The sequence below is a fragment of the Struthio camelus genome, chromosome 22, assembly GCF_040807025.1.
Source record: "Struthio camelus isolate bStrCam1 chromosome 22, bStrCam1.hap1, whole genome shotgun sequence".
Lineage (NCBI taxonomy): Eukaryota > Metazoa > Chordata > Aves > Struthioniformes > Struthionidae > Struthio > Struthio camelus.
In genome coordinates, this window is record NC_090963.1 from 8,841,950 (window position 1) to 8,864,269 (window position 22,320).

At 50.5% G+C, this 22,320-nt stretch overlaps 1 protein-coding gene across 1 annotated transcript; it reads left to right on the forward strand.

The window, feature by feature from the left end:
* Window positions 1-136: 136 nt before the first annotated feature.
* Window positions 137-20,685, forward strand: CCDC15 (coiled-coil domain containing 15). Its single transcript, XM_068916755.1, has 11 exons — window positions 137-238; window positions 2,790-2,970; window positions 5,638-5,787; window positions 6,761-6,958; window positions 8,045-8,161; window positions 12,150-12,314; window positions 13,500-13,619; window positions 15,625-15,728; window positions 18,622-18,801; window positions 18,875-19,023; window positions 20,029-20,685. Exons 1-11 carry the CDS (start codon window positions 147-149, stop codon window positions 20,148-20,150), a joined length of 1,578 nt encoding a protein of 525 aa, XP_068772856.1. The 5' UTR covers window positions 137-146; the 3' UTR covers window positions 20,151-20,685.
* Window positions 20,686-22,320: the final 1,635 nt, after the last annotated feature.

Below are 22,320 nucleotides of genomic sequence, written 5' to 3' on the forward strand. Positions count from 1 at the left end.
CCGGGGGGGGGGGGAGGGGCGGGGCGGGGCAGGGGAGGAACGAGGAAAGGGGCGTGGCCTGCAGCGGGGCGTGACAGGGGCGAGGCCCGGCTCCCTGGAGGGGGCGTGGCCCGGCCAGGCCCGGGGGCGGGGAAAGGGGCGGAGCCATGCGCGGGGCGGGGGCGGGGCCGGGAAGGCGGAAGTGGCGCCGCGATTCAAAGCGGCCGTTGAGGCGGAAGCGGCCGTTGCTGGGGCTGAGGTGAGGGGGGAGGGGCGGGGGGGGGTTGTGGGGTACGGTACGGCACGGCTGGGTGCCCGGTGTTCATGGGGGGTGGTGGGTGTTCAGGGGGTCTGGGGTGCCCAGGGGGTGCTGAGGGGGAAGGGAGGAGGCCCGAAGGTGAGGGGGTCTGGGGTGTCCGGGGGGTGAGGGGGGTGCTGAAGGTGAGGGGTGCTGAGGGGGTCTGGGGTGCCCAGGGGGAGGGGGAGTGCTCGGGGGGGGTCCTGGGGTGATCAGGGGGTGAGGGGGGTGCTGAGGGGTCTGGGGTGCCGGGGGGTGAGGGAGGTACTGGACGGTGAGGGGGGTGCTGAGGGGTCTGAGGTGTCGAGGGGGTGCCCAGAGGATGAGGGGTGCTGAGGGGTCTGGGGTGCCCTGGAGGTGAGGGGGAGTGTTGGTGGGGGGTTCTGGGGTGACCAGGGGGTGAAGGGGGTGCTGGTGCTGAGGGGTCTGGGGTGCCCTGGAGGTGAGGGGGAGTGCTGGGGGGGGTTCTGGGGTGACCAGGGGGTGAAGGGGGTGCTGAGGGGTCTGGGGTGCCCTGGAGGTGAGGGGGAGTGCTGGGGGGGGTTCTGGGGTGACCAGGGGGTGAAGGGGGTGCTGGTGCTGAGGGGGTCTGGGGTGCCCTGGAGGTGAGGGGGAGTGCTGGGGGGGGTTCTGGGGTGACCAGGGGGTGAAGGGGGTGCTGAGGGGTCTGGGGTGCCGGGGGCTGAGGGAGGTACTGGAGGGTCGGGGGAGTGAGGGGAGTGCTGAGGGGTCTGAGGTGTCGAGGGGGTGCCCAGAGGATGAGGGGTGCTGAGGGGGTCTGGGGTGCCCTGGGAGTGGGTGCTCGGGGTGGGGGTCTGGGGTGCCCAGGGGTGAGTGAGGTACTGAGGGGTCTGAGGTGTTGAGGGGGTGCCTGAGGATGAGGGGTGCTGAGGGGGTCTGGGGTGCCCTGGGAGGGGGGTGCTTGGGGTGGGGGTCTGGGGTGCCCAGGGGTGAGTGAGGTACTGAGGGGTCTGAGGTGTCGAGGGGGTGCCCAGAGGATGAGGGGTGCTGAGGGGATCTGGGGTGCCCTGGGAGTGGGTGCTCGGGGTGGGGTTCTGGGGTGCCCAGGGGTGAGTGAGGTACTGAGGGGTGTGGGGGGTCTGAGGTGTCGAGGGGGTGCCCAGAGGATGAGGGGTGCTGAGGGGATCTGGGGTGCCCTGGGAGTGGGTGCTCGGGATGGGGGTCTGGGGTGCCCAGGGGTGAGTGAGGTACTGAGGAGTCTGAGGTGTTGAGGGGGTGCCCGAGGATGAGGGGTGCTGAGGGGGTCTGGGGTGCCCTGGGAGGGGGGTGCTTGGAGTGGGGTCTGGGGTGCCCAAGGGTGAGGGGGGGTGCTGAGGGGTCTGGGGTGCCCAGGGGGTGAGGGGGGTACTCGGGGGGGGTCTGGGGTGCTCAGGGGGTGAGTGAGGTACTGAGGGGTCTGGGTGTCCAGGGGGTGAGGGGAGTGCTGAGGGGGGTCTGGGATGTTCTGGTGGTGCTGGGGTGTTCAGGGGGGATCCGGGGTGCCCAAGGGGTGAGGGAGGTACTGAGGGGGTCTGGGGTGTCCAGGGGGTTAGAGAAGCATTGGCGGAGGGAACTGGGGTGCCCAGAGGGTGCTGAGGGAAAGGGGTGAGGGGTGCTAAGGGGGTCTAGGGTGCCCAGGGGATGAGGGTGATTTTCAGGGGGGTCTAGGGTGCCCGGGGGGTGAAGGGGGTGTTTAGGGGGGGTATGTTGTGCCTAGGGGGTGAGGGAGGTACTGAGGGGGTCTGGGGTACCTGAGGGGGTGCTGGGGGGTATGGGGTGCCTAGGGGCTGAAGGAAGGAGGTGCTGAGGAGGTGAGGGGGATGCTGAGGGGATATCGGTTGCCTGGGGGTTGTGGGTGGATGCTCAGGGGATATGGGGTGCCTAAGGGGTGTGTTGGGGTGCTGAGTGGGGTGAGGAGGGTTTGCTCACAGAGTATGGGGTGCCCAGGGGGTGGGGGATAGCCTAGGGGTATGGGGAAGGGGGTTGCAGGGGGTACAGTGGGGTGCTTGGAAGTAGTGGGGTGCCCTAGGGGGATGGAGGTAGAGTGAGGTGCTCAGGGGGTGAGAGGAGATGGGGTGCGGGGAGCCCTGGGGAGATGGGGTGACCAGGGGTTGATACGGTGTCCAGAGGATACAGGGTGATGGGTTGCCCAAGGGTAATGGGGGATGCAGTGGGTAAGGGGTGCCCAGGGGGTACAGTGGGATGGGGGCAAGTGGCTGAGGTGTTAGGGGGTGTGGGGTCCTCAGGGGTGAGAGCTCTGGGGGTGCCTAGTGGGGTCGGAGGGGGTGTTAAGGAGGTAGGGGTGCCCAGTCAGTGTGGGGAGGTGGGATGCACAGGGCTGGAGGGGTTTCAGGGTGCCTAGTGGGTGGGGGGCAGGCTGCAGGGCCCTGTGGGGTGCCCAGGGGGTGGGAAGAGCACGATGGCAGTGAGGATACAGCGTGGGTGCTGGGTCCGTAGCAGAGGTGCCTGGCTCGGCTCGCGCCCACCCCCGTTTCCCCTGCCTCTTTCCCAGGGCCGAGCCTGCGATGCCGCTTCCAGCGAAGGAGCAGCGGCCGCTACCCCGGGGGGTGCCCCCCGACGCAAGACCCCCGCGGCTGAGCTGGCGGGTGCTGGCCGAGAGGAACCAGAGTGTGGCCCCCGTGGGCGTCTGGGTGGAGAGCGCCCCGGAGGAGTCTGAGCAGAGCCTTGCTTTTGTGAGTGCCGCTTCCAGGCTGCCCCTGGTGCTGTCTGTGCTTAGGGGTCTTTCTGAAGACTCCTCCTGCTTTCCTGGTTGGGACAGCAACCCCGAGGGGGCAGTCGGAGCTGAAGGCGAGCTTTATCTCCGAGTTTGTAGGCAGCTTGGAACACCGCTCCTGAAAAGAAGCAAATTTTATTCTTATTTTTCAGTAGGGTTGAAAGGCACCGTGGCGCCTGCGTAGCCCGGCAAGCCCACGGTACCTGTTCAAATTGATTCCCTTTGACTAAGCTGTGTTTTTTTGGGGAAAATCCATTGGTTTTAAAAATCAATCAGGTGGAAGATCCAGCCTATGCTCTAATCAATGGTGATTAATTACTTAATAATTTGCACTGTGCTGCAAGTGTATAGTTTCAACTTCTTGTCACTAGATGTTGATTTCCGGCAAAGGTAGCACAGGTAAAATTGGCAGGTTTGTTCCCTGTGTGATTTTCCTACCCCTCCTTCCTAATTTTCTCACTTTGGTTTATCCGCACCGATTTTGAGGCCTGTGTGTTGCAGGTTTGCATTCAGCTCATGTGAAATACCCTTGGCTTAACCAGCTGGCCAGTTCACTGTGGTCCCTCCTATCGATGCTCTGTTCTCCATGTTGTTTACCATCTTCTTGTTTGTTCACCTGTAAAGGATGAGCAGAGATTTTTGTTCCACATTGCTGATAAAAATGTTAAATGTTTCAGGGTCTGGAGCCAATCTGTGTAGTATCCCATTAGAAACACTTAAAGGAAGTCTTCATTGGTGCTTATCTCAGGGATTTCTGCTTTGAGGGTTATTATAAGAGGACCGAAAGTGCATTAAAAATAGGATGATGAGTTCAGTCCCCTGTAATTAATGTCTAAACGTTACAGAGGCTCCTGCACTTTGGAGATGATTTATTTCCATATTGTAATTTAAATTCTGAAAGGTTGAGATAATATATGGAAATGAATCATCTCCATATTCCTCACAACTTTTAGCTCAGCGCTGCAAAACTTCTCAGGGAGCTGAAGTCTTCCTGGCTGCCCCGGGGGGCCTAGGCGCTCCTGGTCATCTGCGCTTCGCTGCTGCGCCACGTGCCGCAGCTTTGCGTTGTCTTTTCAGCCGCCTGGAAGCTCGTCATCCTTGCTGTGAGAGTTGAGCCTTGGCGTCGAGGGCACTCGAAACGAGTGAGCGGTGCATCGGTTTAGCCTGGCACAGATTCGTAGCCTCTTCTGTGAGCAGGGATTATCGTGCGGTGCGTTTTGTCACGCGCCAGCGGTAGGAGGCGGGGGAACACAAAGCCGTGCGCGCTGGCATTCCTTATCTCGGCTCAGGCCTTGTGCCTTCAGGTGTGGACAAAGGTGCACAGGGTTATCGGAGCTTGTTTAATATGCTTTTATAGGCCAGTGGATCGTATTAAAAAAATTAATGCCTCCTGAATCAGAATTGCTAATGACATTCCCAACAGGGAGAACGCCAGGTTGTTAGGTTGTTGGTGGCAACTTCAGCGAGGTTTCACGTAGCTCTGACTTGCTTTCGTTGTTACTAGTGTAAACTTCTCTGTGTTTTCATGGTTTGTTTGCTTGTGGTGAGGGGGCCATGCTGCTGTTAATATTCGTGATAGTAAGTGGGATGTGGGGTGCATCCAGCTCATCGTTTTGAGGCTTGTAACAGTATATATCACAAAATGTGATCCAATCCATACCAGCCACAAGCTCCTGCCTGACAGCTCTCACCAGTTGCCTTTTGCACTGCTCCTCTTCATTCCCTTGCTGGCTGCATGAAGCGCGCTTAATGTAAAGCAACATAAAACATCTGAATTAATGAAAACATCTAAACATCTGAATTAATGAAACTAGAAACTGTCACACAGTACGTGACAGAGTGCCTCTGCAAACCTTGCTGGTCGCTTTTTTACACAGCCATTTATTAATTTGTTTTTTAGACCAGTCCCCTTTGCTCTGTCCCTGGAGACTGTGGTTTCCTTGCTTTAGGCTGTGCTACTGTTGCTCTCAGTGTGGTGGTGACAGCCAGGAGCGTAACACCAGTTTTCTTGAAAGCCGGGTAGTGTTAGCAGATTTGTTGGCATGACTTCAAGTGAGAACCTTGAAAACGCTGATTTTTAGGGCAGTGTTTTTAATCTTTTACTTCAGCTGGTAAAAATATTATCAGAGCGGTAGCCCTCCCTGTGCTGTGATCCATAAGCTACTTCCCTGCTATGCTTCCAGCATTGCTCTTGCAAGGCATTCAGCTGAAAAACGGATGTGGGATATTAACACTGTGTACAATGGGATCGGAGGTCAACCTGTTGCTTTCTGAGCCGGGTGTTGAATATTTGAGCATCCTTTCGTGGGAGTGGAGTTTAGGCGTTGCTATGTTAGACCACATTTCTTTCTTCATTCTTTCCGTGCGTATTACAGTCAGGGGAGGAAGTGTGTACGCTTTGTACTGTCACCTGGCTAGTGATTTTGGTAGGTACGTGTAGTGATTTATGAGGCACTGCCAAAGCTGCTGTTGTGCAAGTTTTGAAATAAAATGTTGGTATTAAGTGCCTGTTTGCTCCAGGTGCTGCTTGCCCAACTTGTATATGCGGGTCTGGGGAGGGAATACAAGTTCCTGTACTGCTGCAGTGTAGGAAAAATAACGTAAAATCTGCTCTCACCTCTTCTAGGCTTCAGCCTTTCAGGTTGAAGAGGAACTAAAGGAGCAGGAAAGGGAGAAAGCAGCGAGCCTGAGACGTTTCCAGGGAGAGGTAAAGCAGAGGGTCAATCAGCAAGTCAGGATGAGAAGAAAGCAGCAGCTGCAGAGATCCTATGAAGCGGTGAGCAAACCTCTGTCCCTGCCTCAAGAGGGGCATTGCAGGAGAAACTACCCTCTCCTGAAAACATCATGTCCTCTGTAATTTAGAAGAAAACTTCATAAACTGTAAGGCTAAGACATTAATAAGAAAAAGCAAGGAAACTTGTGGTTATGGCAGGCCCTGTGGCTCTGAATTGTGACCCTCTTGAGCAAGACCAAAGTGATACCTTGCCTTGCTCTAACTCCCAAGGAGCGTCAAGCCCTTTGCCTCCTCATGGAAAGGTCGTTAGCTCTCTTGGACAGTAGCTGGAGAGCAGAGTCCTGGTGCCCAGCACAGAAACGCATGGAGCTAAAAAAGAGCCAGGCCCCAAATTGTGAATGCGAACGTCTGAGTTGCGTTTGAGCAGAGCAATTTAGTAGCTAGTTTCTGCTATTGCTTTCCCAGGGCAGTAAGTTAAACAGCTTGCAAACAACACACACTTTGATGCCGAGTCCTTTTTCCTATTTCCCCCAAGGGCTTGTTTAATATTACCCTCTGAATATATTTGATCTTTCTGACTTTTAAACAACTGCTGGTAAGACTTGCCAGAAACTCACTGTGGAGCTACAAGGCAGAGCACTGAAATATCAACAGTTTTGGCACCTGTGGAGCGTTCAGGCTCTTTCCAGGGCTCAAAAAGCATGGCTGGGTAGGTACGTACGTCCTCATATAACTCCATTAGCACTTTTCAAAACTGAATGCTGTAACTTTTTATGATGTCTCATGGTGCCTTCTAAGGAAGATCGTTGCTTTAGTGTCTTGTGCTGTAGCACGTGACTGCCTGGGAACTTTTGTAGCTGGAAGGATAAAATCCTAGAAGGAGCAGTAGCCAAGTGTGAGCTGCCTCAGGGGCACGTTTCAGCCTCTTGGGGTTGTGCAGCATGGGTAACCCTGGCTAGATCGATCATTCCAGATCTGCCCGTGGTTTTTTATCTTGGGGGTTGTGTCCCGACAGGCGGAGAAGGAGAGCTGCGTTGCCCTGCAGTACTCGGACTCGGCGTTGCACTTGACCCCCAAGAAGAACACGTGTGTGTTTCAGAGCAATCCCACCTCTGCTATCTGCAGTCCCCGCGCTCGCTCGGCACCTGCGCGGCGCCTTGGAGAGCAGGAGCGAGGGCAGCAAAGCGAATTGTTCCAGCAGCAAGCCACCAAGGTGAGCAATTCTTGACCGTGGGTCCTGTGTATTTGACTTGTTCTCTGGTTGCAAGATTGTTAATAGGAAGCTGGTGGATGTGGTGAACAGCTTTCCGACCTGGGGCATGACAGAAATTAACCTTCTTCACGTTTTGAACTCGCACGTTGCAGTCCTCTGATCATTGGGTTGAGAAGAAGCAAGTGTGCTTTATGTAGGTTGCTGTATGATATTACAGCAGGCTTCCCCTCTTGACTTAATCATCTTCGTACCTGCTTCATCATGCTGGTTGGTCACGGTTTGAAATGGAAGGCGGGCAGTACTTCTAAATATTGTTGTAGCCCTCCGTAGGGCTCATCAGAGCATCAAAGCTGATAATCCACGTCCTCTCTGAGGATGCCGTGTTTGTACTTGACACACTGCTTCTAGACATAGTAATTTTTTTAGTAAACCAACTGTGTAAATTTTTAGTAAACCTACTGCAACCCCTCTGCAAAATGACCTGTTGGCCATGCTGTGATGTCCTGTTGGAGAGGAGGCGCTAGGTGGTGCCACCTCCTTGCAGCTTGCGTTCTGCAGAGTATGGGCTTTTGAAGTCTTCGGAAAGGCAGGTTAGGGACTGACTTTGAGTTTTTTAACAGCGATAGTTAAGGCAATATTTGACATTTCATAAAGTACTTGGGTTCATCTAGGAGTTAGTTATTCTAGTTGAACTACCACTTCCCTTTGGGCAGATAGACGTCATTTCTGCGTGGACACTAGACATGAGAATTGAGGATCTGGGACTCGTGGCACCTCAGCAGTATGACTCGGGAGTGCGTGAGGTGTAACCAAGTCCTTTACCACCCTTGAGTCAGGATTTGGATGTACTGGGGCAGCTCTGGAAGATACCTGGGATTGCGGGTTATCCTGCTTGTGCATTATATCTATTTGAGAAGTAAATTCTATGTTGAATCGCACTCCCTTGGCAAAGCACCAAAGCTCTCCTTGGTTCAAACAAGATATGTTAGGAGACTCTTTGGTGTAACTGATCTTCTTGACATAGCCCTCACAGAAAGCAGCTGGTGATCTGTTGTCATTTTGTCTTTACATCCTCTCTTATGGCAGCTTAGCAAAACCATGAAACAAGTTCGTCAGAGGCTGGCTTCCTGCAAAACGGTGCCTGAAGGAGCAGGGCCCCCCGAACTCCCCGGCGGCATCTGGAGAGTCGACGTGAGGCAAGATGTGAGTGGGGGGTGTCAAGCTGTGGGAAGATCTGACTGATCAGCAGCTCCATAGCATAATTCAGTATTTCAGCAGAGGTGAAACAAACTGGGGTTTTGTGACCCGACTGGTAATTAGCCCATGGATTTAAATGAACTGGGCCTGCGGGCCCAGTCCCACCAGACATTTCCACCTCTGCTCTTATTGCTACCCTTCAAAGAAAGCAGCAGGATAAAGTGAATGAAAACATCTCTGTTTGCAGAGACTGACAGAAGATAAGATAAACTAGGAAGTAAGACTTCAAAAAAGATTTAAAAGCTTAGCTGGTGATATGAGCCATGGGTATCTGGGAAGAATGTGATGGTAAAGCCTCCTTTCCCTTTACTTCTTCAACAAAGATCAACAACTATTTCCCTTGCATCAACTCATGTTTTGTGTGGGTGGCAGAGATCTGGAGGGTTTTCCTCACCCCGGGCTGGCTTCTGGAAGAGAAGTGTTGGTGGTGAGCATTGCTTTCCTCCAAAGCAATATGTAGGAGCCACGTATGGAGGTTGGTCCTAAGTGCCTGACCTTTTGTGCTGTTGAATTTCATCGTGTTTGTGTCACTCGAGTCCTTGAGAGCAGCATTGTGTCCCTGGCAAATCTCACAGGTATGATTCTGCTTTCTTTGCAAAGGCTATTCTTGAACAAGATCAGTATTTTGTCCCTGAACGGGTCTTGCAGAAACACCAGCAGCAACCCAACCCAGTGTTTTGTCTCATTGCCTTCTCTGGAGCCTGTTTGCTGCCCATCTTGCACTTCTTAGTTCCCATCTCTTTTCAGCTTCATCAAAGGTGCAAGAGATCTTCGCTGTTATTTAGAAAAATACTTTTTTATAAATGGCTGGTCTGGCTCTTTCCCCTCTGTGTACTGCTGGATTTCTGTTCAAGAAAGCCAGCCTTGTGAAAAAGAGTGACAGGAGCAGTGTAATTATGGGCTCAGAAGTCTTGTATGCGGTTCAAACGCTAAACGTACCTTCTGTTTAAATCCTTGATGCGTTCAAACTGCTCAGCAAGATGTAGTGATTCAGTTTTTGGCTATTAGCAGCACTGAAGCCTCACATGAATAATACAGTGACTGCGCATGCAAGCCAGATGGTTACAGAAGACAGTGAGAAGTTGCGGGACGTGTTGCAGGGGAGTCCTGTGACAAGCCATCCACAGCAGTAAGAAACAAAGGCTGGAGGGACTGTGGGCCATCCTGTCCTTCCCCCTACCCGAAACTTGCTGTACGTATTGTTTCTGAGAAATGTTAATCTATCCATTTTTTAAAAACCTCTGGCAAAGAGGGTTTAATAGCTTCCCTAGGCAATTTATTCCAGGAGGGAATATCTTGATTAACTGCATTAGTCTGTTTTAGTACTCCAAGACAGTAAGGGGGGAAAAAAAAAAATCTCTGATGGTAATCTGAATCTTTCTTCCTGTAATGAATGCCTGTTTCTCCATATCCCCAGTAGATAGGACAAGGACAACAGCTTATGCCCTTCTCTTCAAAAGCAAAAGGCTGCCCTAGACTTATCAGCTTGAGTATTGTTGCTGTAGCATGCTACCTTGCCCTTTGCATTAGTCCTTGTTGAATCGCTTTCATTTACTTTTTATTTTTATTTTTATTTTTTTCCTGGCCTTTCTTTGGTGGGAACACAGGCGTTTTTAGCCTATTCTCAAATACTTCTGCAGCTTCACCTAGCTTGGGGTTATCTGCAAATGTAATCAAGATATTTCTTTCTTCCATCAGCCAGTGTGTTAATGAAATTATCAAGTAGAGCCCAGTTAATACTTCCTCTCATTTTTCTCAGTGGGCTACTGAGAAGGACTCTGAATACTGTTTTTAATCAGTATTGCACCTCATTTATAGTAGTTTCATCTAACACGTTTTCATAGCGCGCTTGCAAAAGTGTGGAATTAGGCCACATCAAAAGCTAGGTTAAAATAGTGATGTATCTTCTGCTGCTCGCTTGCCTGTGAGGCTCGCCCTTCTATTTAAAGGGGGGAAATTTAAACTGGCTAGATGTTGCTTGCTCTTGACAAATTCACGTTCCTTGCCGCTTATCTTGTTGCGCTCTAGCTGCTTGCAAACAGTTTGCAGGATGATTTCCTCCTGTTTTTCCAGAAGTCAAAGCTAAACTTTGGAGGCTAAAATCCCTGGCTTCTCCTCTTTAGTATTTCTTTTGTCCCCTCCTTTATTTAAAGGTAAACACTACTTTTGCCCTTTTCTGCTGGTCTGGTGTGGACCATCCCTGCTCTCTACAGGTTCTCAAAGGTGATCGTTAGTAGCTCGTCTGCCAGGGCTGGAGGTATCCCAGGACAGATCCTGCTTCCCCCTCCTCCCCCCCAAACCTCTACCCCTGGGAATAGTCTGACTTTCTTGCCAATTCTAGTCCAAGATTTTTCTTACTGCTGCTATTTGCTCAGACTAAAGCATAAAGCACTCTTTGGTTCATTTTGATGTCCTCTGATAGCTGGAGTAACAAGTCCTTCTCTGGTCTCTCTTACTAAAAGCATGATTTTTTTTCGTTACCTTGATGCCTCTTGTTTCACTTAGATCTTTGGCCTTTTGGGCGCTTGTTTTGGTTTTTGTCCCTGCAGGCTTGTGTTGGCTCCTACGTGATTCTTTTAGTAATCTGACCCGTGCTCTGTTTCCTCTGTGCTTGCATTGATCACAGGCACGAGAAGAGCTTGGGACTTGGTCAGGTTCGTGTCTCACTACACTTCATGTCTTTCCACTGCAGTGGGGTAGTTTGCACTTGTTCAGTTAGCAGTGTTTAAAGGAACTGCCACCTCTCCTTCAGTTCTGTTTTCCTCCCCCCACCTTTTTTTCCTTTTTTAAATTCTTCCCCTGAAAAGTTGCATTCGCTGAGATCAATAAACAAGAATCTGTATTCCTAAAATCTCTACTGTTCCTCTCTCCCAGAGATTTCTTTTGAGATCAAAAACATTCAAAGAGCTTGCTGGATGGTCTGTTCCCTGCTGCATTCCTTTCCTAAGCAGATCTCTACATGGTAATAGAGTGGAAATAACCTGTCCTGTGTTTCAGATGATCCCGTTCAAAGTCTGCAGCCGCTTGGTAGACTGCTGTAGGTCCCCAGCATGATAGCACCCAAATTCCTTTCCCCAACTGATCATTGCCCAAAGATGTTCAGCAGTTTCATTTCCTTTTAACAGCCTGGGCTTCAGAGCATCCTTAGTATTACAAAGCAACAACCATTTCTTTCTATTCCCCTGTCCATAGTGAAGCAGCTCTTCTGTGCTGCGTTTCTACCATAATAGAGTTGACAGAGTAGTTCCTATGCCTACCAAATAACTTGATGTTCAAACTGGCTCCAGGCTGTCCTCCCAGCTTTTGGTGTGGCAGCACAGCCATCTAAAGTGATCACTGGCTTGACCCACTGTCCTGTTGCGCTATCCTCTCCCGCTATGAACGATCCTGTTCTTGCCAGTCTGCCTTTGCAGCAGGCCGAAGGGACAGTAAGGCAGAATAAAATCCTGGCTCAGAGCTTGCTTCTGGCATTTTGGTTGTTAATTTGTAGGAAACAATCTGCTGCCTCTCAAAATATTGTTAACTGCGATCGGGTAGCCTGCCCACTTACCATCTGAGTGAGTACAGTGAGTACTCACATGTCCCTCAAGAGATCCCACCCACCCCTAACCTCTGCAGTTGCAAAACAGTGTCTGGAGAGGTCTTTTCCTCTTCTTTCCTTCATCCCACACACATCTGTCCCTCTATTTCTGCAGTCTACAGGAACATAGTCGTGAGTTACTCTGCTAGTTCAGATTCTCTGGCTCTTGAGCCCTTCAGCGATGCTTGAACCTGTTGCATTGCTGCTCACCAAATCTCAACTGGCTCTGCAGAACAAGTGCCCTTGAGTTGAAGTGCCTTCTCACCGTGCTCTAAGATGATGCATTTGCCCTCTGCACCAAAACGGCTACGTCTGAACTTTGTATTTATACCTGTCTCCTCCGCTTTCCTCCAGAAACCAGTGTCATACAGGACAGTCCCAGGACCCGGAGAAGATGAGGGTGAGGAATGCCTTCTAGCTGGACATCATGACCTTCCAGCTGAACTGCAAGACCAGGTGACTGCCCCGCATCAGGCTGAGCAAGAAGACGGCTTCTACTTCAAAGCTGAATTTGAAAAAGTAAGACTTGTACAGGGCTGGGCCAGTTGGTGTTAAGAGGTTCAGATCTTGGGGGTTTGGCTTTATGTAAGTAGGGACAGTGAGACTGCTTTAATCATCTATTTCAGTTCCTGCCTCGGGTCTGATTGACTCTTAAACCTACTGCCACCTTTAGTCTAAAGTGGCCAGAGGAAGGTGCTTGTGAACTTATTTCTTGATCTGTGGGCACAAGATCGATGTCTTTAAATGCCAAAAGACTGTTAGTGGATAACCATGAGAGCTCTGACTCCTGTGTCCCCTTTTTCAGAATAGCTGTGCTATTTCCACATTACTGTTTTACTGCTTTAATCTTACAGCTGTGGCTTCAAAAGCTGAGCTTTATACGTGCCTGCCTAATCACGCCAGTTGGCTGGCACTCAGTAGAAATCTGAAACTGAGAGTGCAATTGCATCGTATGCTCAACCTAACCCCCAGCCACAGCAGGGAGGACCTGCAGCTGCCTCTCCCATCCTGTTGCCCATGCTGGAGGCAGCGGTGGGGTGGGAGAACTGCGGGTGCACCAAATCAGCTGGAAACCTCCTATAGAAGAGAAAAGCTTCGCTTCAGATGAGTGAGCTGGCTTCACTCGCACAATAGCTGTGCAGTTCCCTTGCCTCAAGGGCTCACAGACAGCAGGATGGGGTGAAACCTCTCCCTTAGAGGCAGTGGTAACTGTTTGCTTGCGAGAACTGAGTTTATTGATCCTTTTATTTTCAGGCAGATTCTTATTAAGTATTTGGGGTGGGGAAATGTTTCATCCTGTGCATTACTTTGAGGAGTTAGCAACTACTTTACAGCTGTAGCAGTGTGGCCCACCTTACCCGGTGATTAGTCCAACTAGAGAGCAGAAATACAGCTTGGCAACTAAGGTGAACGTAGTGAAAAAGATGCAGGTTTATGCTGAGGTTTTGGGAGCTGTTGTTCAACTGGTGACACCATTCGCTTTGTTCCTACATTTGAATTTTTCCTGTAATCTGTGAAATTCAGAAGGAAAGCTTGCGGGGGGGAGGGTTGAAAAGTGCAGCTGAAAGCAAGTGCAGCACGTGCTAGGTGTTACTCTGGTGAAGGCTGGAGGGATAGGACTCCCTCCAGCTAGGAAGACTTTGTTGAGGGAAGATGAGAAACTTGACAGTCAAGGTGCTGATGCCCTCTTGTATTGTCTTTCAGCTTTGCGGTGGATCAGTGAAGGATTCCAGCTTGCCCACATCTCCCCAGAGACTGAATGCCAATTACCGAGCTCCTCTCGAACTCTGGGCTGGCGTAGACAAAGAGGAAACGAAGAAGCAGGTTTGTCCACTGGTGCCAAGTCTTCACTGTGATGTCTCCGTTTCAGGACTGGAGGGTATTGAGCCTGGGGGCTGCTGCTAGCTCAGATAAGCCTCAGGAACAGCCCTGAGGTAGGAAGTAGCTGCTAGTTTTGTAAGTTTGTTGGTGGCATCTCAGGTCTTGAGCAAAGCCGTCACCTTTTTTTTAAGGTCAGTTGTGTCCATAATTGCAACTGTGACTTCTCCTCCTGCAAAATCTGGAAGCTGAATAATACTGAAGGATGAATAATATTGAAGCTGAGTAATACTGAGTACAATAGTTCTGGGAGAAATGAGCTTAGTTCACTGTGCAAGGCAAGATGAAGGCTGAAAGGTGTTGTGATTTGTTTTCTGCAGTTATGTGCAGGGAGAGGAGCTGCCAAAAAGGCTAAGGGGAAAAAAAATAAATACCTGCTTTATCTCGTTTGGGTATTAGGCTGGGAATATAAAGGCTTCTGCCATATCAGCACATAACACACAGGATGGTAGCTTTAAAGCCCAGACTGCGGGCCTGACGCTTGCAGGAGTGCCTTGGCTGCACGCTCAGCACGCCCTGTGCGACCGAGTGGAGCGGTTGAAGAAGTTACCTCCCTCTTGGCTGGCACACGGGGCTCCCTTTGTTTGCTTGTTTGAGCAAAACAACTTTGTTTTTTTTCACTTTATTCAGAAGTGGTCTAAGCTTGCTGGGTTTTATTGTGTGTTACTAGTGTGACTCAGCTCTTCGTTGCGGCACACTGAGAGCCTGATTTGATGACAAGGGCCAATCGTGCTGTGTCCAAGGCAGTTTGGCTCCTACTGATGAAGGAGATCCGAAGGGACTGTGTCAGTCTGGGATGCCTGAAGGAAGCAATTTCTTCTGACTTTAAATCCCTCTTGATTCTCTGACTTCCTTGCAGTTTATAGCATAAAACTCTAAAGGACTTTGAACAGATTGCATTTTGGTTCTTTATGTATGTTTTTCTAACAAACTGACCTAAAATCCAATTGTGGCTTCTGGAAGGCATGAGAGCAGCTGGGGTTTGTCAGGCTATTCCTTCCCCCGTCGGTTCCCTCAGCCCCTTGCTTCCTATCTCCTTGGCTCTGATCCACCCTGAGATAATTGCTGTTGCAGCAATTATCAGTCTCTTTTCCCTTGTGGGTTTTTTCCATCCAGCTTTCTCCACTGTCAGCATGGCAATCTCTTGAGCACCTTCATTTCCAGCTCTCTCAAAGGCGAGATGGTCCAGCCGAGCCCAAAACTATTGGTCTCGACAAAATCTGTGCATCAAACTTTCTGGCACTGTGGAGATCAAACTGGCTGTGTACGAAACACTTCCCATGGAGCTGGGGAGGATTTTTGATGTGAGCTTTAGCCAGAAGGTTTCCCTTGCTACATCTGGGGGTTAAAGCTGAAATCCCGGGGGCTGAAAATCTCCCCGTGGTCAGTAGGACACTTGTGGTCCCTTAGGACTTTTGGGTTTGTCTCAGCAATGAGTCTGCCACATCCACAATCCTTCTTTCACATAATAGGTCCAACTCGTGTGTTGTGTGTTTGTGTTTTTTGTTTTCTGAGATTACAGGTTTCCTCCAGTGAACTGCAGGGGACCACTGGTCCCCAGGTGGATAAAAGCTCTTGGACCGTAGCTTGTAGCATTCATCTAGCAGCATGTAGTGGGAACTAGCTCTTGTACTGCCCGGAAAGCATGTATTTAGGAATTTATCAGATGAGAGTTTCTGTCTGTAGAAAGCTTCAGTCTGTGGGCATTGGTACAACGCTCTCTGATGCTCCAAGGTGTCTCGGTCCTCCTCTCGTAGCTAGGCACCATCTTTCCAGGACCGAGGGGAAGCTGGAGCACATGCGCTAGGCGATGTTCGAGGACCCACTGAGGAGGGAGCGAGATAGGCAGGAGCTCCATCAGGTTGTCAAGCTGAGCGCCGATACTGTCTGATATGGATCCTACTGCCTGCACCAAGACATCCTTCTCAGAGCTGTATCTTCTTTCCTGTAGCGTCAAAACGAGTACCTGAGATACAGGCGACTCTTCATGGATATTGAGCGGGAGCAAGTGAAGGAACAGCAGAGGCAGAAAGAGCGGCAGAAGAGAATCGCCAAGTGAGTACGTGCCGGCGAGTGCCAGTCTCTCCACTCTGCCCTTGCTCGCTCGTGGCTGGGGCAGGGAGGGCAGAGGTGAGCAGGCCTTTTTAAGGCTGGAAAGGTCTCACGTGCTGGCCTGCTTTGAACCAGGCAACACTGTTTTGGACAGCACTTCCCTTTCGTGGCCTAGTAACCAAAACTCAAAGGCTTTAAAAAGACTCTTTGGCTTGATTGACACCCATCATGTGATGGGTAACGTTCTTCCTCATTTGCAGCAAAATGATCCTGATAGATTAAAAAGGCACTGTATCGGCTTAAAAAATTATCAAACAGAGAGTAAGTTGAAGGAAGCCCAGTGCTGCAAGTGCAGCAAGTGTGAAGGCTGAGACTGTTTCTGTGCTTTTCTTTGTGCCCGGTCTGTTAACCTTGGAGTGGGATCCATTTGACTGACACAGGAAGAGATACCTCTGGGCCACGTCAGAGCTTCTTGACACTTCTCTCTCTAGTTTCTGAATCCTGGTGCAGCTTGGATAGGAGCTGGGAACTGAAATCTCAGGCTGGGAGAGCTGCGGTTCACAGAACCATGGCTAGCTGGGGAACCAATCCAGACCTGTGGTCCAGTCCATGTTCATGACTGTGTCGTTGGTGGTAAATTGGTCTTATCTCTGGGTTGTTTATGCTGGGCCCTTCACCCTCACGGCTATAAATGTATATAGCATAATAAAAAGATTTCCTAGCATTTGTTCCAGAGTTGAGAACTGGGTATCTGTTCTTGATCTGGTAACTTAGTCATCTTCTCCTTTAAGGAGGTCCTTAAGGAGGAGCTCTGCAAACTCGCATCAAAAGATGAAAAGTATTCTAGATTTCTCTCTGACTTGCTCTAAAACAAATCGATGCAAATCTGTGACCGTATCGCGCTCTAATGCCAGCTCTGCGATGGGCAGACTTTGTGGGAACAGCACAGGCTTGCAAGGGCACGATTTGGCCTCCCATTAGACTTAGGTTAAGGAGCATAAGCCAGAGGACACAACAGTGGGTCACCTACAACCAGCTCTGATCAATCTGAGTGGGCAAACTCGCTGGTGGAATAAATGACTAAGCCTTAATTAAATCCAGCTCTCCACCTGTGCAGTGATCTTGTGTCAGAAGATTCGGGATTTTGCACGGTCACTTTTCAGCGAGAGATTGCAATTCCAAAGAAAAGTCTCTCCAGTCACATTCCTTGAGTATAAATTGGCTTTCAGAGCTTTGGAGACCCTTCTGCCCTGGGAGTGCTAGCAAGACACCTGGGGCTTTCTAGTTAGTGATCTTTCAATTTTTTTTTTTTTCCTCCCCAGTTTAGGGGCACCTGCGAGCTGCTCAGAGCATATATGCGGAAAAGAGCTGGTTTTGTAATTACTTAGTGTAAAGCTAAGTTGGCCTTGGCCTTAGTTTTCTATAACAGAAGATTTATGATGGTGTAGTTAAGGCTGTATTACCACTTCATTTGAAAGACATTTTGGAGTTTATAACTTGAATAGAGAAGTTTGACTTTGGCACTTTCCTTCTTGATGTACGTATTTGACCCACCAAATGGAGTAACATCCGAAATGTCTCATTCTATTATGCTTTCTCCCCCGGCTTCTACCCAGCTTTGATTTTTTTTGAATGACTTTTGGCAGTGATCGGTGTAGAACATGTTATTGCATTTGGTATTCATCAAAAGGAATAAAATGGCAGATGCTTCAGTTTAAAGTCTTTGTGCTGTGTAATAGCTGCTTGTCAGGGGAATGTGCTTTGCATTTTTGTGGATTTATACAAGCCAGATTCCACTAAAAGGGTTGAAGGGCCACGTACGTGCAAGGAAGATTGAGGAAAAATTTGGCAGAAAGTGCCTCTTTAAGCACCAAGAACACAGTAGTGTGTCTCAGCCCAGGGCTGCATCCTCCCAGGCTGGCTCTTGGACGCTTCTGTACCCTTGAGTTTCTGACAGATGGGGGGCAAAATAGCTTCTGGCCTTTTTAGAGTAGGTGTGGGATTCTTGGAGCATTTCTGCTGTACCTGGCACTCCTTTCCAGCCTTGGCACGTTCCCCATGCTGGAAACAGCAAGGGTGGCTTCTGGTAGGACCCAGTCTGCCCCAGGTCTTATCTGGAAGAAGTAAGTCTCCAAGCAAAGTCTTAGGAAAGCTTTGACAGGTGGCTTTCAGCAGGTGAAATCCAAAGAGGAAGCTCTTGGTGGAGGCAGTCTCGCAGGACATCCCTTACCGATTCCTTCCCCAGAGGCTGTGGACCTCTCTGATGCCTTGCAAGCATGCTGGGGAGTTTGTTCCTCGGAGCTGGCCAGTGGTTTGGTGTTTGGGTGGAGCTGCTTAACAAGACCATGAGAAGTCAAAAAGTGGGGAAGGTGAACTGTTGGCCTGTTGAGTGTGAAGGACTCTTGTCCCTTCTGAGGGATATATAAGAGCCTGGTCACCACGATTGGTTTTTGAAGGACAGAAGAGCATCTCGGGAGCTCCTTTTGGAAACTACAGGTGACAGCTCCAAAGAGGAGCACACATAAAGGGGATGTGGGAGCTTAGCTGGAAGGAGAAGACCACTGTATCAGGCAGAAGGAGGCTGAGGGAAGGAGAACATTTTGTAGTATGCTGTTTTCATGTAGGAGGAAATAAAGGAGGATAGGAAAGCATTTTTGACAGGCTTATGTGTAAAGTCCCTAGAAAATTGGTGCCACAGTGCAGTTACTTTAATCTGCAAACAACTGTATGTGGTTTGGATGAAAGAAACAGGTAGCAATATCACGTAGATCTACTTGCTCTGATCTTTCAGCTGAAGGGGTGCCTGCAGTCCAATACGCAGCGGGGAATGGAGGTTGCGCTAAGGCAGCTCCTTCCTTCTCTCCGGAGGTCCAGTGAAAGGTGTTTGTGTCCATAGGATCAAGAGCAAGAAGGAGAACCAGCGTCGCATGGAAGAGCAGAGGATGCAGGAGATGGCTCAGCCACAGGAACCCTGCTTGGGGGAGAGAGCCTGTGAAATCCTGGCCCAACTCAAACTGGAGGAGAGGAGACTGAAGAGGATCAAGGAAAAACAACAGCGAAATAAAGAATATATGAGGTGAGCTGCTAACAATTCCCCCTCTCCTTGCGCGAAGCCAGACTGGCAAACATGAATACTTTGTCCTTTGCAGGTACGTAGAAGCTCTGAGAGCCCAGATGAGGGAGAAGATAAAACTGTGTAACATTGACTTGCCTCCGTTATGCTCCTGTGGGTCTGATTTCTGGGACTCCCATCCAGACACTTGTGCTAACAACTGTGTCTTCTACAAAAACCACAAAGGTAGGAGCTTCTTTTCGAAACAAAGTGGCATAGACCTGGTAACAGTAGGCAGCTGTCTGTGATCGATGACTTTACAGGGAGAAATCAAACCTGCCTAGGTGTTTCCATGGTCCTGAGCCACTGTCTGCTGATGCTGTGCAGAGCGGCTTGCGGCTGCCAGGGCTATAAACGTACTCCAGGGAGGGCCCAGATACTTGTGCGTGCGCTCACTTAGGGACTTTAGACAACTGTGGTTGATAGACTCAACATTGCATTTAACTAGTTTTTTTTTACCCTGTGCTCCAGGTATGTCTCATAATACTGCACAGATGTGCGCCAGCTGCTCGATTTAACTAATGCAGAACTTGGGGAAAGTCGAGTGCAGTGCCTGAGGAGAAGTCGTATGCTTTTTTTTCTAACCGCCCTCTGTCTCCTCAGGAAAGTTGGAGGGATCCTCAGCAAAACACCAGCCTCTATTTCTAGTGCATTAAATAACGCTGCTGTAATACATACATGTGTTGATAGGGGGAGAACCATGAGGAAAATACTGCAAAACAGGCTTGTTTCAGGGCACAAAAAACAAGCGGCTTTTGGAAATCTCTGCTTGAATGCCAAGTCTCTTCTTGAGAGGCTGGGTGCAAGAAGGGAGAGGAAATTGTCTTCAGCCGCATGTGCAAGGAGAGTGCTCTGATCTTTATTATAGCTTGCAAAAATACCTGGCTGAGTAATTGGCAGTAGTCTTCTAGGTGGCTTTGCAAACTACGGAAATCGGAGGCCTTATAAAAAAAATCTTTGGCTTTCCTGCTTTGGCTCGTGTAGCACTTTGTAATCATGAAGGTACAGACTGCTGTAGAGTGTGCAAACAAGCATATAGAAAACTTCAGGCAGGACGTGACGACTTATCTTAAACACCAGTTCTTCTGTCTTCCTGGTTTATGGTAAAAGACTCTGAAGCTGACCCCTGGTTTTGGCTGTAATTAAAATACTCATCTCTTAACGCTGCTGCTTGATGTGTTTCTTGCTCAGCGTACAGCCAAGCTCTGCAGTCTGTCGTCTCGTCCTGCGACCTCATGGACGGGAATTCAACAGCAAGGCTCCCGGTCCGCGACTTTGCTGCTCTCTGCGCTCACTCCGCGAAGCACCTGTGAAGAGAGCTGCTGAATTGCCCTGTGTTTCACTGACTGCCCGTGGCACATTGTAAGTAGACGTTCCATGTGTCCCGGCACGAACGTAAGAGCAGGGCTGCGCTGCGGCCTCCTTCTCGTTGTTCATTGAGTTCACCTAGCGGGAAGGCACGTCTGCTCTGCTGCTGTTCGTGCTGTTTGATTTTGCCCGGTGTGCGCAGCTCATGCGCAGCCCTGGCCTTGCTGCTCCCGCTGACCAGAAGCGCAGGGTGATGGTAGGTGTGAAGGAGCCGACCGCTGTGCGGGTCTCTCTCTAGTCTGGCGCTTGAATTTTGGCTTTCAGCTGTGGAATGAACTGTTTGCAGTGTGTATGTGTAATTCTCTTGTCTCCTTGGGGTGAGAAATAAAGTCAAATAAGGAGAAATGAGGTGCCTGGGATATCAATTCATCTCAGTCATCACCTGCAAGCTCACTTTTGCCATGTGTCTTGGATCACTTGGAGAGGTTTTTTGCATGGCTGCTGGAGGTGCTGCCAGCTGTTTTAGGGACCTTGAGAGTGGGTTTTTTTCCCCTCCAGAGCCTTGGGAAAATAGGCAGAACAACTTTGGAGCAAGAGATCCCAAACAGATGAAGTAGGAGATCCCAAACCGCTAAGATTTGGGCAGTTTCGCACATGTTGGGACCCAGAAGGTGAGGACAACCATATGGCTCGAGGAGCGGAGACGGAGACAGCTCAGTGAAGGGGGAAGTTAAGTGCCTGGTTTGGCCCTGGGAAGTGCGTGTGTGTGCGAGCCGAGTTCCCTGGGAGATGGCATTTGCTGTCCCCTCTGACTCATGTGCAACTTGGCACCTAACTGGAGCCCGAGCTGCTGTCAAAGTACGTGGATAGCCGCCAGTGGGGGTTGGAGGGCTGAACCTTTGCTCGCCCCGATACTTTCCTGAAGGCGTGAGCCTGGGCGCTCAGCCAGCCTATGGCCGCCGGCACTAGCGGTGCGAAGGAAGCGCTTAGCATAAGCCAGCTACAGAGAATAAAATCCTCCTAGTTTCTAATGTCTTCCTTTCCACCCTCTGTTATCGATTTCCACATCAATCTTTATGTCCCCTGCTTCTCGGGTCATGGTCCACGAGGTATTTATGAGGACCTCTCCTCCAATGAGACCCACGCAGATAAGTACTCAAGCGATACTCCCCAAGCCTCTCTTTTGCTCCTGAAAGGAGCTTTGCCCCGGAAAAAGTCTGCGTTTAATCTCCTGATGAGCACAGTGCCTTTTCTGCGGTGCTACAGGCCCTTGGCAAGGCGTTGGAGTAGGGGTGCTGGAGTGAGGGATGTCTCCAAAACCGTCCTGCTCGAACGTGAGCAGCTCTCGTTTTCCTCAGAGAGGTGCCTAGACCTAGTGGGAAGGGAATCCCCAGTATGCCTGAATTTCCCCGACTTCCCTTCTCTGCATCCGCCGCTGTCTGGGAGCCTCGGCTTGAGTTTCTGGCTCTGAAGTTCTTTTCCGTAGAGACCCGGAAGGTGATAGTTGCTGCTGCCGGGTTTGCAGCTTTTCCCAAGCCTGGAGGGCAAACCGCAGCGGCCTTTGCTGAACGCAGGAGCGAGCTGGTTTTTACCAGAGATGCCTGCGTGGGTTTCAGGGCTCCCAACGTTGCTGGACTCCTTCGGCTTCGTTCGGGCTCAGATGGAGCCACGTGGCTGCAGCAAACCTGGAAAGAGTGAAACCTCCCTTCCCGGCGCTGCCCGTTTTTTATTGCCTCGTGAAGATGAAACCCCCCAGGAACGGTCAGCGGGTCCCGATTTTCTCCGGCATGTGTCAATCCTGCACCACGCGGAGAACAACACCCGTGCAAGTCACGGGGAGCTGCCGGGTGTTGTTACAGGTTTGTCCTAGCTGCGCTTTGCCAGATCTGGAGAGGCAGAGGAATTGCCGGAGAACGAACTGATTATCGGGCCCGACAATTGCGGTAAGTGGTGTTTTCTCATGTTTTTCCTCCATGACTTTGAAGTCCGACGCGCAAATGACTCTCGGATCAAGTCGTAAATCCCTTTCTGCGAGATCGATATCGTCGGCGTAACGCCACATTCCCGGACAGAGGTTACATTACCCGTCGTTAACTTTTACTGCCGCCGGCCGCGGCGTTGAGCCGCCTCGAGCCGGTGGCGGGGAGGACGTCGACGGCCGGCCTGACCCCACTC

Bases quoted from the DNA above. Each gene is read 5' to 3' on its own strand.
- CCDC15 (XM_068916755.1), top strand. From the start codon at position 147: ATGCGCGGGGCGGGGGCGGGGCCGGGAAGGCGGAAGTGGCGCCGCGAT. The intron at 5,788-6,760 runs GTGAGCAAACCT...GTGTCCCGACAG, and splicing joins TGCAGAGATCCTATGAAGCG to GCGGAGAAGGAGAGCTGCGT. The intron at 13,620-15,624 runs GTTTGTCCACTG...TCTTTCCTGTAG, and splicing joins AAGAGGAAACGAAGAAGCAG to CGTCAAAACGAGTACCTGAG.